At 38.5% G+C, this 16,982-nt stretch overlaps 1 protein-coding gene across 2 annotated transcripts in view; it reads left to right on the top strand.

The window, feature by feature from the left end:
- The window catches only part of plcb2 (phospholipase C, beta 2), a 62,214-nt gene that overhangs the window by 12,728 nt on the left and 32,504 nt on the right, over positions 1 to 16,982 (top strand). Inside the window, exons 8-17 of one of the 2 annotated variants that reach the window (XM_060933993.1) lie at positions 481 to 581; positions 2,054 to 2,214; positions 2,366 to 2,512; positions 4,078 to 4,235; positions 4,481 to 4,563; positions 4,664 to 4,748; positions 6,971 to 7,327; positions 8,698 to 8,794; positions 8,926 to 9,010; positions 11,371 to 11,495. In XM_060933993.1, the coding sequence (XP_060789976.1) occupies positions 481 to 581; positions 2,054 to 2,214; positions 2,366 to 2,512; positions 4,078 to 4,235; positions 4,481 to 4,563; positions 4,664 to 4,748; positions 6,971 to 7,327; positions 8,698 to 8,794; positions 8,926 to 9,010; positions 11,371 to 11,495 (1,399 nt within the window). Of the gene's footprint in view, positions 1 to 480; positions 582 to 2,053; positions 2,215 to 2,365; positions 2,513 to 4,077; positions 4,236 to 4,480; positions 4,564 to 4,663; positions 4,749 to 6,970; positions 7,328 to 8,697; positions 8,795 to 8,925; positions 9,011 to 11,370; positions 11,496 to 16,982 lie in introns of those variants that run through there. The other variant, XM_060933994.1, reaches the window with a different exon arrangement.

The following is a 16,982-nucleotide window of genomic DNA, read 5'->3' as shown; positions in this document are numbered from 1 at the left end:
AGCGATCTAATGAGATTTAATTTTTAATTTTTGTTATTTTTGTGATTGACATACGCACTTATATAAGTAAGGAATGATCCATGACTGGGATTATTCGTGATCATCCCCAAAATGGATTATCTTCCTATTACAGCGAGTCCTGATCTGTTTTATTCATCTTACACTACAGAGATTTGCCAACAACTGCAGTTTTAATAATAATAATTTATTAATGAACAACACTTTGTGATTTTTAACCATTTATAGTTACATTTACGGTAAATAATCTGTTACTATAGAAATAATAATGTACTGAAATGAGTGTATTAATATAAACTTATCATTTGAATTAGGGATGACACTACTGCCAGAGCTGCTTTTAAGAAAATTAATCAGCACCTTCACATTCAAGAATTCACCAGCACCATGGTGTAATATTTAATACTTCACATGGATGGTCATGTACTATAGAGCTCACACATTTTTTTTGTGTCTTCTTAGTTTGACTCCATAAAGCTTGAGGTGTTCACTGAAGCTGCATTCAAGACCTTCCTGATGACCCTTTGCCCTAGACCAGAGGTCTATGAAATCTTCAGCACCTAGTAAGACTCGTTCTGGAGCAAATGTCACTTACGTTACTGCTCATTATGTTATTCTTGTCTAAGAAAAAAGCATCTCCTAAGTATACCCTGTGAAATCAACATTAATGATATAGCGATAAATCTGGAGCCCACAAAATCACACAATATACATACATGGGATACATGTTTATGATTCCTCTAGGAAAATTAATTAATTCACTTTCACACAGTTCTTTAATAGACCATTAATTACAGAGGTGGACAAAGTACCCAACTTCATTACTTAAGTCAAAGTACAGATCCCACTGGTCAAATGTTACTCTGATACAAGTGAAAGTTGTCCAGTCAAATTTTTACTTAAGTTAAAGTACTGAAGTACCTGCTTTTAAAAATACTTAAGTATTAAAAGTATAATTTCTGTCAATGCATCATTGTATTATTGCCACAACGCTTACAAAACCTAAAGCCATTACCAAAGACAGAAATGTGAATTGACAAAATGAACGCATGCTGTGCCATCATGGTGGTTTAACGTTAAGCTCGCTAGTCAGTGAAGCTCCACCTGACATGCTAGCAAACTCTCTTCAAACTCTAAATCATATTGGGTAACTAATGCTATGAGATAATAAAGATTTCTACATTCTGTAGAAATTTGGCAAGATTATGCTAAAACATATTTCTGAAAGGACTTCAGATAAGTTAATGTTATTCATGTTAGTGTAACTCCATTTTTACATGCTAACCAACAGTGTCCAAGTTAACTAGCTATGTGTAAACATTAGCCGTAGACAAGGCGATGGCAACTTGGTGGGCAAATCCATAGAAAGTCATGTGACTAACCAGACTGCATAGCTATTGCAACGTAGCTCTAAAAGCACAGACAATTTCATTGCAAGCTTTCTCTTGGAATAAAACATTTACATCCCTCAATATGCTTCCGCAGGTTGGACGGTGAGTTTTTGTAGACTGTGATGTGGTTCGTTTTCGGCAAACAAAGCAAACATTTTAAATGAAACAAATCTTTAATCCTTTCCGAAAACTGAAACATGGGTTCTAGGTAAAGCCATGAGTGCGTGCATTCTCCAGAAGAACCGCCTCCTTCCATTCTGCCATCAACCTATCGTGTTAAATAAAGCTGCTGAGAAATCATTGAGCTTGATTTTATACAGTCTATGGATGTGACGTGACCCTAGTGATTACTGATCGGCTGTCTCAGTGTCACCTGTGAAAAAACCAATCACGCTTTAGAAAAAGAAAAGAAAAAACATCCACTTTCAAAGCTGCTTCATAGTAACGAGGACCTTGATAGAAATGTAGTGGAGTAAAAAGTACGATATATGTCTTTCAAATGTAGTGAAGTTAAAGTCATAAGTTTCCAAAAGAAATAATACTCAAGTAAAGTACAGATACTAAAAAGTGTACTTAAGTACAGTACTCAAGTAAATGTACTTAGTTACTGTCCACCTCTGATTAATTATTATCATTATGCTCAGTTCTAATAAGCCCTACATGACCAAGGAGGTCTTTAGCAAGTTTCTGTATGAGAAGCAGCGAGACTCAAGGCTGAATGAAGAGCTTTACCCACCACTGAGACCTGATCAGGTGAAGGCCCTCATTGACAAGTATGAGCCCGCATCCTCTAATTCTAACCGCGGTGAGTCAACTAATACAATCGATGTCCAAAGTAAGACTGAATGAAGATATTTGGAGCTTGATATACACCATGTACTGAATTTGAATGTGTGCCAGAAATGGCTATTTATCTCTTCTAAAAGCTTAAATGGTTTAATGCCGGCCTTTTTCAGGTCAGATAACTGCAGAGGGTCTACTCTTCTTCCTAATGGGGCCTGAGACAACACCTGTGATGTTAGACAAAATGGCCCAGTGCCATGACATGACCCAGCCCATCCCTCACTACTACATCAAATCCTCCCACAACACCTATCTCACTGGTAACGTAATTTCAATGAATCATAACCAATGACTCATATCCAACAAGCACACTAAACCACATGAGTTGTCTTAGAATTGGAAGTGTGTGTGTGTGTGTGTGTGTGTGTGTGTGTGTGTGTGTGGTGTGTATACAGTACTGTGCAAAAGTCTTCTGCATATGTACAGAAATGCTTTCGATCAAAAATGGCTTAGAAATAATAAAATAAAATGTTTCAACGTTAAAAAAATACTATAAGCAGCACTAAGCCATAATAAATGAAACAAAGTCGATATTTGGTGTGAGACGACCCTTTGCTTTAAAAAGAAAAAGGTAGTCTCAGGTACAATGAGTGCAGTTTGATAAGGAAATGAGCTGTAGGTTTTACTGAGCATCTTACAGAACCAGTCACAGTTCTTCTGGACACTTTGTCACACTCGCTGCTTAATTTTGCACCAAAACCCAGCAGCCTTTATTATGTTTTCTTTTTTAATCTGAAAAGTGCTCTCTTATGCAATATGCTGCTCAGATACAAAATTTTTTTCTGTAACATTTAATTCTGTGCTGAAAATGAACACTTGGAACTCTAAAATGTTTTTGTACTGACTCGGTAACGTAGAAGCCATAAAACAGAAATCTATAACAAAGTTTATATGAAAAAAAATAGTGTGCCTAAGACTTTTGCACAGTACTGTATATCATTAAAACCAAAATTAGAGCAAGCTTCTGATGTGTTCAGCAGAGGTGACAAGAATCCTCTTTTATTTGTAATGATTAACTGTAATATCTGTGACGTTTAACGTGCATTAAACCTAGTCCATCACTAAAATTTATTTTGAAGGATTGCATCTATCAAATAGACTGTATTTCCAATTACAGAGCTATAATAAGTTGTTTTTGGTTGCTTATTTATTTGTTCATTTGGTTACTAAAATTTTTATTTTAGACATCCAATCAAATTCACAGTTAGTTTTAATAATCATGCCAAGCATGCCTTTGACTTTCATTTCATCCGGGTTACCAAAGTCTTGAGTACTTGAATATGCTGAAGTGTCCATACTTTTTTGACTTCCACTCAAATAGATATGGCTGTATACTTCTGCTTTTAATTGAGTAAGATTTTGAAACAATACTGTACTTTTATTTAAGTATAGTTTCTCTGTACTTTTCTCCACCCCTGTGTAGTGTTCAGTAAATAAGCCAGATTTATTATTTTTGACAGGTTTTATACTTGTAAACTGTGCACATCTTTCTTTGGCTTTTGTGATATTCCATTATATTATTCCATTTTATGCTACACTCTGGGCGGTTTCTTCCCACAGTCCAAAGACATGTATTAGGTCAACTGGCTACTCTAAATTGCCCATAGGTGGGACTGTGAGTGTGAGTGGTTGTTCGTCTCTGTGTTAGCCTTGTGATAGATTGGTGACCTGCCCAGGATGTTTTCTCACCTCTCACCTGAAGGTAGCTGGGATTGGCTCCAGCTTCCCCTGTGACCCTGATGGATAAGTGATATAGATAATGGATGGATGGATGGATGGATGTTACTCTCTCTCTCTCTCTCTCTCTCTCTCTCTCTGTCCACAGCCGGTCAGTTCTCAGGTGCTTCCTCTCCAGAGATGTACCGTCAGTGTCTGCTCGCTGGATGCCGCTGTTTGGAGCTAGACTGCTGGAAGGGCAAACCTCCAGATGAAGACCCAATCATTACTCACGGCTTCACAATGACAACTGAGATTCTTTTCAGGGTCAGGTTTCCTCCAATCAGAGCTGGTGCAATCATAAAAATATCTAAATTATGAAATGTTTCCATCTATATCCTTAACTGATTAAGACAGTAGGTTTATAAATGTAAAGTAACAGAGAATGAATAAATGTCTAAACTATATGTAGGTTTAACACAGATGCAAGCTTGGCCGAAAACTAAGCATAGTTTTCAACATATACTTTAATTCACACAATGAATAACTATTTCATCCTTTCTCTGTGGTAGGATGTGATTGAGGCTATTGCAGAGAGTGCATTCAAAACATCTAAATATCCAGTCATCCTCTCCTTCGAGAACCACGTGGATACGTAAGACTCTGTTTCTACACCATGTCCTCATACTCTATATTTTGCATGTTGGCGCGACTGCTGGGAAAACATTTCTCTGAATTCGGATTTGTTTATTTAGAGTCAAACAGCAGGAGAAGATGGCTAACTACTGTAGGACCATATTTGGAGATGCTCTACTCAGTGAACCCCTGGAGAAGTATCCAGTATGTGTCTTCCACCATATTTAGGTCAAATGTTTACACCCAGTTATAAAACTATGGATGATTTTTATGATGGATTTATGATAGATAAAATAAGCACTAGGGGCGGCACGGTGGTGTAGTGGTTAGTGCTGTCGCCTCACAGCAAGAAGGTCCGGGTTCGAGCCCCGTGGCCGGCGAGGGCCTTTCTGTGTGGAGTTTGCATGTTCTCCCCGTGTCCGCGTGGGTTTCCTCCGGGTGCTCCGGTTTCCCCCACAGTCCAAAGACATGCAGGTTAGGTTAACTGGTGGCTCTAAATTGACCGTAGGTGTGAATGTGAGTGTGAATGGTTGTCTGTGTCTGTGTCAGCCCTGTGATGACCTGGCGACTTGTCCAGGGTGTACCCTGCCTTTCGCCCGTACTCAGCTGGGATAGGCTCCAGCTTGCCTGCGACCCTGTACAACAGGATAAAGCGGCTAGAGATAATGAGAGAGATGAGAAAATAAGCACTACAGATGCCACTATATATAGTGCCTTGCAAAAGTATTCATACCCCTTGAACTTTTTCACATTTTTCCACCTTACAACCACGAACTTAAAAGTGTTTTATTGAGATTTTATGTGATGGACCAACACAGAGTAGCACATAATTGTGAAGTGAAACGAAAATGATAAATGGTCTTCAAAATTTTAAACAAATAAAAATCTGAAAAATGTGGTGTGCATTAGTATTCAGCCCCCTGTACTCTGATACCTCTAAATACAATCCAGTGCAATCAATTGCCTTTAGAAGTCATCGAATTAGTTAATAGAGTCCTACTGTGTGTAATTTACTCTCAGCATAAATACACTTGTTCTGTGAAGGCCTCAGTGGTTTGTTAGAGAACACTGAAGAACAAACAGCATCATGAAGACCAAAGAACTCACCAGACAGGTCAGGGATAAAGTTCTGGAGAAGTTTAAAGCAGGGTTAGGTTATAAAAAAAATATCCCAAACTCTGAACATCTCAAGAAGCACTGTTCAATCCATCATTCAAAAATGGAAAAAGTATGGCACAACTACAAACCTACCAAGACATGGCCATCCACCTAAACTGACAGAGCGAGCAAGGAGAGCACTGGTCAGAGAAGCAGCCAAGAGGCCCATGATCACTCTGGAGGAGCTGCAGAAATCCACAGCTCAGGTGGGAGAATCTGTGCACAGGACAACTATAAGTCGTACACTCCACAAATCTGGCCTTTTTGGAAGAGTGGCAAGAAGAAAGCCATTGTTGAAAGACAGGCATAAGAAGTCCCGTTTGCAGTATGCCAGAAGCCATGTAGGGGACACAGCAAACATGTGGAAGAAGGTGCTTTGGTCAGATGAGACCAAAGTTGAACTTTTTGGCCTAAATGCAAAGCACTGTGTGTGGCGGAAAACTAACACTGCTCATCACCCTGCACACACCATCCCCACTGTGAAACATGGTGGTGGCAGCATCATGCTATGGGGATGCTTTTCTTCAGCAGGGACAGGGAAGCTGGTCAGAGTTGATGGGAAGATGGATGGAGCTAAATGCAGGGCAATCCTGGAAGAAAACCTGTTGGAGGCTGCAAAAGACTTGAGACTGGGAAGGAGATTCACCTTCCAGCAAGACAATGACCCTAAACATACAGCCAGAGCTACAATGGAATGGTTTAGATCAAAGAATATTCATGTGTTAGAATGGCCCAGTCAAAGTCCAGAACTAAATCCCATTGAGCATCTGTGGCAAGACTTGAAAATTGCTGTTCACAGACGCTGTCCATCCAATCTGGCTGAGCTTGAGCTATTTTGCAAAGAAGAATGGGAAAAAATTTCAGTGTCTAGATGTGCAAAGCTGGTAGAGACATACCACAAAAGACTTGCAGCTGTAATTGCAGCAAAAGGTGGCTCTACAAGGTATTGACGCAGGGGGGCTGAATACCAATGCACACCACATTTTTCAGATTTTTGTTTGCTTAAAATTTTGAAGACCATTAATCATTTCCGTTTCACTTCACAATTATGTGCTACTCTGTGTTGGTCTATCACATAAAATCTCAATAAAACACTTTTAAGTTCGTGGTTGTAAGGTGGAAAAATGTGAAAAAGTTCAAGGGGTATGAATACTTTTTCAAGGCACTGTATGCGATAGGTATGAGTTCCAATCTATTTGGGAGCTTATTTGATCAGATTCCCACACATGAAAGCTGGTGTAATGGGTTATATTGGGTGTTGCTTACAGTTGAAGCCAGGCCACCAGATCCCCAGTCCTTCTGAGCTGATGGGAAAAATTCTGATCAAAAACAAGAAGGGACCCACAGGCCCAGCCAAACCTCCACCAAAGAAAGCACAAGAGGAGGCTCATAGTGAGAACACCGGTGAGAAGAATCACACGCTGTTTCATATAAGCAGTCATGTTTTACTTAACCCTGAACAGTCAAGTGATGTGTTGTGTCTTTCAAAAGTAGAGCAGCCTGAGAATCCTGAGAACCATCACAATGAAAATGAAGAGCACCACGATGACCAGCACGATGACCATCATGATGAACACCATGAAGATGAGGAACAAGATGAGGAAAAGATGAAGAACTCAGATGAGGTATTGGAATTATATGATTATGATAAACAGTTACTTTCAAATTACAAGATAATGTATAAATTTGAGGGTAAAAATATCCAATATTATTCTATCCACATTCACTGGATATGAGCAATCGTGCGCTCTGATTGGCTACTCTACTACTAGGCTATCAGCTCATATACCATGAGTAGAAAAAAACAAAATGGTGTCACGTGTTGCTGAACCAAAATGGAGAATGAAATAAAAACTCTATTCGAAAACAAAACCTCAAAAAATACAAAAAAAGCAACAAAATATGAAATGAAATTATTTGATGGTAAGAATGTATCTTTTGTATTTTTCAAGAATTATTATTATTATTGCATTTTTCACAAATTGCTACTGTCATTTCACTGGTTTGTTTACATTCTAAGCAGAAATTATTTTGTCAGATGTTTTGTATAAAGTTTTTATTTATCGAATTTGCAAAAAATAAAAATGCTCCATTTCTCAAAATCCAGTGAATGTGGCTAGAATAAAACAGTTATGCCACTCAATCTTGTCATATATGGCTTATAGCCAACTCAGCACTACGTTCCTCATTGGCTATCAGCTCATGTACAACTTGATTTCGTGGAATAACTGTTAAATATTAAAAGTTAGTAACACTTCATGTAAAGGTAGCATTTATAATGCTACATGAGAATATCAACTGACATTCATTTTTAAAATTGTATTTATTTATTTATTTATTTGACAATTTTGATGTCAGGTTAACATAATACCTGAGTCAGTTTACACTTTCCAGAGTAACCTAAAACATCATCACCTCACTCTGTAACTTGGTGTATTTGGGCTATTGGTATGTCAGAGTCACATAATAGAATATCAAAACCAAATTCACTCTAATTTTAGGTCAGAATAAATACATAACTCTTATGGTATTGTATTATAATGTGGTGGACGCAAGTGCAGGCTTTTATTTAAATAAAAAATTAAATCTAACCAAATCAAAACAAGACATGGTCATGTGTTGTACTCTGTGAGAGCTTATGTGAGTCCAAGGCTGATGTGACAGATGTTGCTATAGATGTTCATAAAAAATATTATAAATATTAAAATGAAACTCACATAAGACCACAGTGTACACAATTTATATTTCAGTCTGAAAATAAGAAATGTAATTTACATTAGAGTCAGAGAAAATACACACAACTCAGTCCCTGTAATGTGATAACATTGTCATAAGTAGCCTATATATTAACCTACATTATATCATGTAAAACTCTGAACCCTTATTGACATTGTTACTGTAATTTATTTGTAACATTCTGCTTGTGTTCAGTTATTAATTGAAATCAACAGGATTTGACAATGTTTACTGTTTGGATCCTTTTTGCATTTGTTAGGGTACAGCTGGACAGGAAGTAACGGCTTTTGAGGCAATGTCTTCAATAGTCAACTATATTCAGCCAAACAAGTTCATCTCCTTTGAGCATTCTAGAAGTGAGTCATGTCCAGCCTGTATTTTTTTAAATACTCATGCATTAATTCAAACTCAGTTTCCTTTCATAATTGTAACGGGAAAAAAAATCCAAACTTGTCATTTACGATATTCTCTGATTTTCCAAGCGCAGCAAAGAACAGGAGTTATGCAATCTCATCTTTTGTGGAAACCAAAGGAGAGAGCCTGATCGCCAAGAGTGCTGTGGAGTTTGTCGAGTATCCTTTATATTTCATGAACCAATGAAATTTAAGAATCTTAAAAAATTTAATAGCAAGTATAAAGAAAAAACTGCACACCTTTCATGGTACCATACATTTATTTTGGCAAGTAAATTAGGGCATCTACTTTATTCATATCAGTGGTAATTTTTAAACCATTGATTAGAAACAGATTTATTTCAGCTTTAATTCACTCGATCAGTGGATAAAAAGTTTACCTACACCACGTTTACTATCTCTTTAAACAATATACCGTAGAAGATTCCAGAAATCGATGCGACTTTTATAAGCTTCTGATTGGCTAATTCCTGTGGTTCTAAAAGGGCCTGTCTTTAGAGGTGGTGCTATTTTGCCTTTGATACCATGATTAAATCCAAGCAACTCAGCCAAGACTTCAGAAAAAAAAAATTATGGCCCTCAACAAGTCCAGTTCCTTCTGAGGAACAATTTTAAAACAAGTGAAGGTACCACAACCATCTGTACTAACAACACAAAGACAATGCATCAGTCAGGAAAGAGGCACAAATGAGCTCAAATGAATGAAATTTTAGTCTGAAAATTGAACTTTGGTTCAATTGAACCCCAAGCAACAAAGGAACTTGTGAAGGAGTTGTAGGCATCAGGTACCTAATATGTACATTCACCATTAAGAGAGTTCTACATCACCATGGGCTGAAAGGCTGTTATGCAAGAAATGAGTCCATGTTCGACCATGTGTGTTAGATTGTTAGACCACAATAATCAGTGTTATATAGAGAAAAAGAGGCTTTTAATCCAAAGAATAGCATTCTAACCATGAAGCATGGGGATGGCAGCATCATGTTGTGAGGTTCTGCTGGAAAGGGGACTGGTGCACTTCAGAAAATAAATATCAGGCATCGTGAGGAGGGAAAATTATCTTGATATACAGTACTGAAGGAACTGCTCAAAACATAAACCAGAAAGTTAAACCTTGCTCTCAAATGGGACTTCCAGCAGCATACCTCCAAAGTTGTAACAAAATGGCTTAAAACCATCAAAATGAAAGTTTTGGACTGGCTATCACAAAATCCTGACCTGAATCTTTTAGAAAATTTGTGGACTGAAGTGAAAAAGCATGCCTGATCAAAGAGGCCTTTAAACTTGACTGAGTTACACCGGTTCTGTCAGGAGAAATGAGCTAAATATTCCAGCAAAGTATTGCGAGAAGCTTGTGGAAGGCTACACTAAGTATTTGATTCAAGTTCAAGCAATTAAAAGGCAACTGCTAACTACTACAAAGTGTATGTAATCTTTTGACCCACTGAAAATCTGATATAGTGAAAAAAGCATTATATTGAAATGACCTCTTATGGAAATAAAGTAGGTGCATGCATTGATCTATTGATCAGCCGTGAGTTGGCCTAGTGGTTAGCGTGTCCACCTCTCCATCGGGAGATTGCAAGTTCTACTCATGGTCGGGTCATACCAAAGACCATCATAAAAAATGGTACCTACTGTCATCTGGCAAGGCACGCTGCAATACAGATGCGAGTGGGGAGTCAAACTCTTGCAGTTACCTGAGGACTAGCCCCCCACTGTAACCCTAGCTATGTAATAGGCGAGAGGCCGAGGGCTATGGAAACAGAGATCGGCGCCACCGTATGCGCCACATGGTGTGGGAAGGACTTTGATTTGACGCATTGATCTAACATACAAAATGTATGGTGGAATAAACATGAAATATATGAAATTGTGAAAAATTGAGTTTGAATGGCTTTAGCCGAGGCGTATGTAAACATTTAGCCTCAACTGTATATGAGCCAGTCCTGCTGTATCTCTATTGCTTTAGTTTAGTATCTGAATTACTTTTACTATTTAAAAAACATGATAGTATATATATATATATATATATATATATATATATATATATATATATATATATATATATATATATATAATCTCATTATCTCTAGCCGCTTTATCCTGTTCTACAGGGTTGCAGGCAAGCTGGAGCCTATCCCAGCTGACCATGGGCGAAAGGCGGGGTACACCCTGGACAAGTCGCCAGGTCATCACAGGGCTTATATATATATCTCTCATCTCATCTCATTATCTCTAGCTGCTTTATCCTTCTACAGGGTCGCAGGCAAGCTGGAGCCTATCCCAGCTGACTACGGGCAAAAGGCGGGGTACACCCTGGACAAGTCGCCAGGTCATCACAGGGCTTATATATATATATATACACACAGTACATAGACATTTAGATGAAGACTGAAAACAGCCATGTTGTTATAAGAGCACAAGTGCATTCTACACAATTACAGTCCAAAAAATGTCTGTGAATTTACCATGTTCCTCACACAAGCATGAGTGAATTCCTTTACTGCATCCTTCAGATATAACAAGAGACAGATGAGTCGAATCTACCCCAAAGGAACACGTATGGACTCTTCCAACTATAACCCTCAGCCTTTCTGGAATGTCGGCTGTCAGATGGTGGCACTGAACTACCAGACCATGGGTAATATGACCTCTTACTTCGATCACTGTACTGACAGTACATTAAAGAGATGTTTATTTAGCATTTATTGAATGAGCCTTGGCTGGCAGCCATTTGTAAAAGTCATGAGGTTTTCTGCTATGGGAGTCTTGAAGACAGGGGACTTTATGCTTTCCAATAACATGACAGGAATAGGAATTAGAGAGGAGAATCAACAAGAACCTTCAAAGGTGGCTAGGAATCCATTATAATCAGTGAAGTTCAAGCTACATAAGGTTGGCTAGCTACAGTTTCCACTTTTATCGGTTGAGGAAGAGGTCAATGTGTCATAATGATATACAAAGACTCCATGGATGATTGCATCAGAGAAACAGGGATCACAACATGATCAGCACAACGGATGTATCTGCTGAAACTAAAATGATCTGAAATTCGACCCACCCCTTTCTAACAGTATTGAAAAGCAGACTCAAAAGAGAGGAGTCATGAGACAAGCTGAATTTCGAAACCTGGAGAAAGAAGGATGGAGATTCAGAGAAGTGGAGCTTGCATCATAAGGAATCTGGATAAAATGAGATCTCCCAAAATAGAAAATCATATGGACAGAATTATGGAAGCTGGCACCATTATGCATCTCATTTCAATTCTGTTCAGTTAATGACACACTTCCAACTCCAGTAAATTTGTACAAGTGGGGAACAAGGAAATACCAACGGAACAGCTTTGCAGGAGATGGGCACCATGGCGCACATCCTGGTAGGGTGTAAAGTTGCATCACCCAAGGGATATACTGGTGTAAGCATGATAAAATGTTAATGTCACTCACTAACACCTTAGAGCATGAAAGATACAAGAAACATCCTTATGAGACAAATGGCAACTGTCAAATTTGTGAGAGAGGGAGAAAAGCCTTCAACTACAAAAAGTGTAAAGAAGAACCTCAAATAGCTCAGTCATGGGACATGACATTGGACCTGGGAAAAAGGATGTCCAAACAACTCTGAGGCCAGACATAGTCATGTGGTCAAAAGAAGCCAAGAAAATCATCCTTTTTAGAGTGACAGTCCCACGGGAGGAGGGATGCGAGCACATTTTTGAACGATAAAACAACAAGTACCGAGACCTACTGCAGAAGGCACAGAATATCACTGGCTTGAATATCACAATCCAAAATACTGGCTAGAGGAATTTGTTGCTCATTTCATTCATCACAATATTTCATTTAATATTCATTATGAGCTCTACTTTTCCAAACTCACTGCAGAACTAAAGGTAGTAGCATGCAGAGCACGAAGTTTGCCTTGAAGCATGCTTACTTAATCGTCCAAAAAGTTAAGATAATCAGAAGGAAGCGTGAAGACACGTGTCAGACACAAGGGCCACAGCTTCATTTCATCTGGTCTATATGTGCTTGGAAAAGATTATACTGAAATGAGCTGTAATACACTACTGTTCAACAATTTCTCACTATCCAGAATTCACAGCCATCAGAAAGTACTTACCATAAAGCGCCGTACAGTATGTACAGTATGTACACTCAGGATTTTATTAAGGCTGGTTTGACCACAGTCTGAAACATGATTTAAAATCAGCTCCACTTGATGTAAGTCACACTTGCATCTAAAAACTGTTCAGAAGCATGCCATGTGCTGTCCTGGCAGTGGCATAACCAGAAGTTACGGTAATTTCAGAGAAATGAGGAAGTATATTAAATAAAATCATGATTGTTTTTCCCAACGGTACAATCAAATTGGTAAGATGCACTCATGCATTTCAGGTGGCTATCATCCCCAGGAGCAGGGATTGACACGAAATTCTTATTTAGCCTTCATTTATGGGACCATCTACCACTAAACAATCTTTCTATAGTAATAATGCCATCATGGAATACATGTAAGATGTTGAAAAAAGATTGAAATAACATTTTAATAATAGGCAAAAATTACACCATATATTATAAATCCTAATCTACATTTCTTATTATACAACATTGCAATATATTGGTCTAATTTGTTGTCAGTACAAAATAAATATATCAAAATTTCATATACCATCTCATGTCAATATTGACTTGTAACACCTGTATCGTATATGTCTCGTATTGTGGTTTAGTGTATCAGATCATGTCTAGAAGGCAGGAATGGCTATTCCCAGTCAGGGTGCGCTGCAGGGGGTTCCCTCCACAGTCGCTGTGGAGAATTATCCATCCATCCATCCATTATCTGTAGCTGCTTATCCTGTGCAGAGTCACAGGCAAGCTGGAGCCTATCCCAGCTGACTATGGGTGAGAGGTGGGGTACACCCTGGACAAGTCGCCAGGTTATCGCAGGGCTGACACATAGACAACCAACCATTTACACTCACATTCAGACCTACGGTCAATTTAGAGTCACCAGTTAACCTAACCTGCATGTCTTTGGACTGTGGGGGAAACCAGAGCACCCGGAGGAAACCCATGCAGACATGGGGAGAACATGCAAACTCCACACAGAAAGGCCCTCGCTGGCCGCTGGGCTCGAACCCAGGACCTTCTTGTTGTGAGGCGACAGGGCTAACCACTACACCACCGTGCTGCCCTGCTGTGGAGAATGCCAGCATCTTTTGGAATAAGGAGGAAGAGGAAGGCAGTGGTTTTTAGGATGGGGAAGCAGCAGAAAGAGACTCTTGGAATAGGAATGGAAAGGGAAGGAGGAGATAATCTGGAAGCCAGGAGGTGATGGGCAGTGACTTGGCCACTACTGCTGACCCACAATCATCTGAGGAACATTAGACATCACCTGAAGATCATATGTTCTGGCAAAGGCATCAGTCAGTGAAATATTGTGAAATAACTGAAATCGGAGCATCCCCAGATGTACTTACTGATACAAACTGCATTTTTTTGTCTTATTAAAAATAGAGAGGCTGGTGAGGGTATGACTGTTTATACCTGCTGTAATGTAAGTGATAATAGGAATGAACTTGTCTTGCTTAAATTTTATTAAAATAATAGTTGGAGTTATTGGAAATTAATTGGAATACTGTAATTGGAGATGAACAACATGTGGCAAGACATAAGAATCCACAGTTAGACTTTGGGCAGATGAAGTATGGGCTGCCAAAATGGATTTGTTATTCAGTTTTGTATGCTATAATGTCCTACTGTCAGAAAATGTCCACAAGATGACAGTATGTTACAGTAACTATGACAGATCAGTTTATTCTCATAATGGACCTCATTTATGAATCTTTATTTTGTGGAGTATAAATGATTTCATAGACTAAACACATCTAAAAATTATTGCAAGATATAAAAACATTTCAGTAATACTAATTTACTCATGATCATATGTTAAAGGTAGACTGCCTTTCAGATTTTCCAAGCTTAGGTCATAAAAAGAATTTTCCCTACACTCAATTATTTTTGTTTAGTGGACCGAAAGCTACTGAATTTGAATCACAAACTTCCAATTTTATTAGTTTTTTTTAAATAGAACAATTAATGAACTTAGGGCCGCATGGCCGTAAATTCTCCACTATTTTTTCCTGCTTCACCATGACTCAATTCAAGATACCATATCATGCATCACGTGGTGGGCTTTCCCCGTTCACACAAAGAATTATGGGATATAATTTTGAAACAGGAGAGAAAAATGGCGGACGTGAGTGTCCGAATGAAATGTGAAAGACCGACTACAGTAATGGAAAGCGAGAAGAAAAGATGTTACGTTGCAAAGGAAAGGAAACGCAAGACCAAGCTAATAAATATCGGCAGTCAGCGAGCACCTCGGTGTGATCAGCTGTTCGTGTAGCAACAGAATGATGTAACTGTCAGTGGACAGTCAAAGGTAAACCTGCGCATGCGCACACGGACTTCCTCTGTCTGCTTGCCTGCGCGAAGCGAGCGATTTCATGCACATTATTTGCTTGGGAATCCCCTCAAATTAAATAACTTCCTAGCCTCAGAATGGCCTGATATTTTGTGAGGTATTGCAGAAATAAATATATATATCACAATGACCAAATTTCAGAGGGAACTAAATTTCACTGATTTTATGAAATCGAAAGGCCGTTTAGCTTTAAAGTGCCATTCCACCATTGGATGTATTCTTTGGCATAAAATACAATATATTTTATGACAACATGACTAGACAGAGAAATCTTTTAGCTTCAAAATGATATATCAAACATAATTTTTTGACAACGACAAGTATATTAATTTTGCGACTAAAGTCACCTACCCTTTTAATTTCCGCGCGGTAGTGAAACGTGATGTCATCGGCAGGCTCCCCTTCTTGTGTACCACGTCACGTGTGACGTGGCACAGATTATCAGCAATGGCGGATAGAACGCGATTTCCACTTGTCGATTGCTGTGCCGATATTCACCATCGACCGTCTCCTTTGGGCATCACTTGCTATTTTCCTTCGCTTCTTTTCCGAAGCTGACAATCGCGTTCTATCCGCCATTGCTGATAATCTGTGCCACGTCACACGTGACGTGGTACACAAGAAGGGGAACCTGCCGATGACATCACGTTTCACTACCGCGCGGAAATTAAAAGGGTAGGTGACTTTGGTCGCAAAATTAATATACTTGTCGTTGTCAAAAAATTATGTTTGATATATAATTTTGAAGCTAAAAAATTTCTCTGTCTAGTCATGTTGTCATAAAATATATTGTATTTTATGCCAAAAAAATACATCCAATGGTGGAATGGCACTTTAATGAATGCTAGTCATCCTTAGCGCATTCATGTAAGAGCAAAACACACAAAAGACAAAATGGCAACTAAATGAAGAACCAATTCCTCCTAAGCTCGCCATGTGCTAAATCTTTTAGTAACGCACAATTTAGCTATCAATGTCTCGATTATGACAGGCACAGACAAACCCTTCCTTATTTTTATAGGATGCCATTTCTTTCTATTTTTTTTATTGAAATCTTTCTTAATTTCTGACTTTATTTTGGATTGCTTTCTTTCACAGTTTCCTAATTAGATGTGTGTAAATTTGAAATCAATATATTATTTACAACCCCGATTCCAAAAAAGTTGGGACAAAGTACAAATTGTAAATAAAAACGGAATGCAATAATTTACACATCTCAAAAACTGATATTGTATTCACAATAGAACATAGACAACATATCAAATGTCGAAAGTGAGACATTTTGAAATTTCATGCCAAATATTGGCTCATTTGAAATTTCATGACAGCAACACATCTCAAAAAAGTTGGGACAGGGGCAATAAGAGGCTGGAAAGTTAAAGGTACAAAAAAGGAACAGCTGGAGGACCAAATTGCAACTCATTAGGTCAATTGGCAATAGGTCATTAACATGACTGGGTATAAAAAGAGCATCTTGGAGTGGCAGCGGCTCTCAGAAGTAAAGATGGGAAGAGGATCACCAATCCCCCTAATTCTGCGCCGACAAATAGTGGAGCAATATCAGAAAGGAGTTTGACAGTGTAAAATTGCAAAGAGTTTGAACATATCATCATCTACAGTGCATAATATCATCAAAAGA

Source organism: Neoarius graeffei, chromosome 11, assembly GCF_027579695.1.
Source record: "Neoarius graeffei isolate fNeoGra1 chromosome 11, fNeoGra1.pri, whole genome shotgun sequence".
NCBI lineage: Eukaryota > Metazoa > Chordata > Actinopteri > Siluriformes > Ariidae > Neoarius > Neoarius graeffei.
The sequence above is the reverse complement of the archived record's forward strand: the minus strand, read 5'-3'. Positions and strand labels throughout refer to the sequence as shown.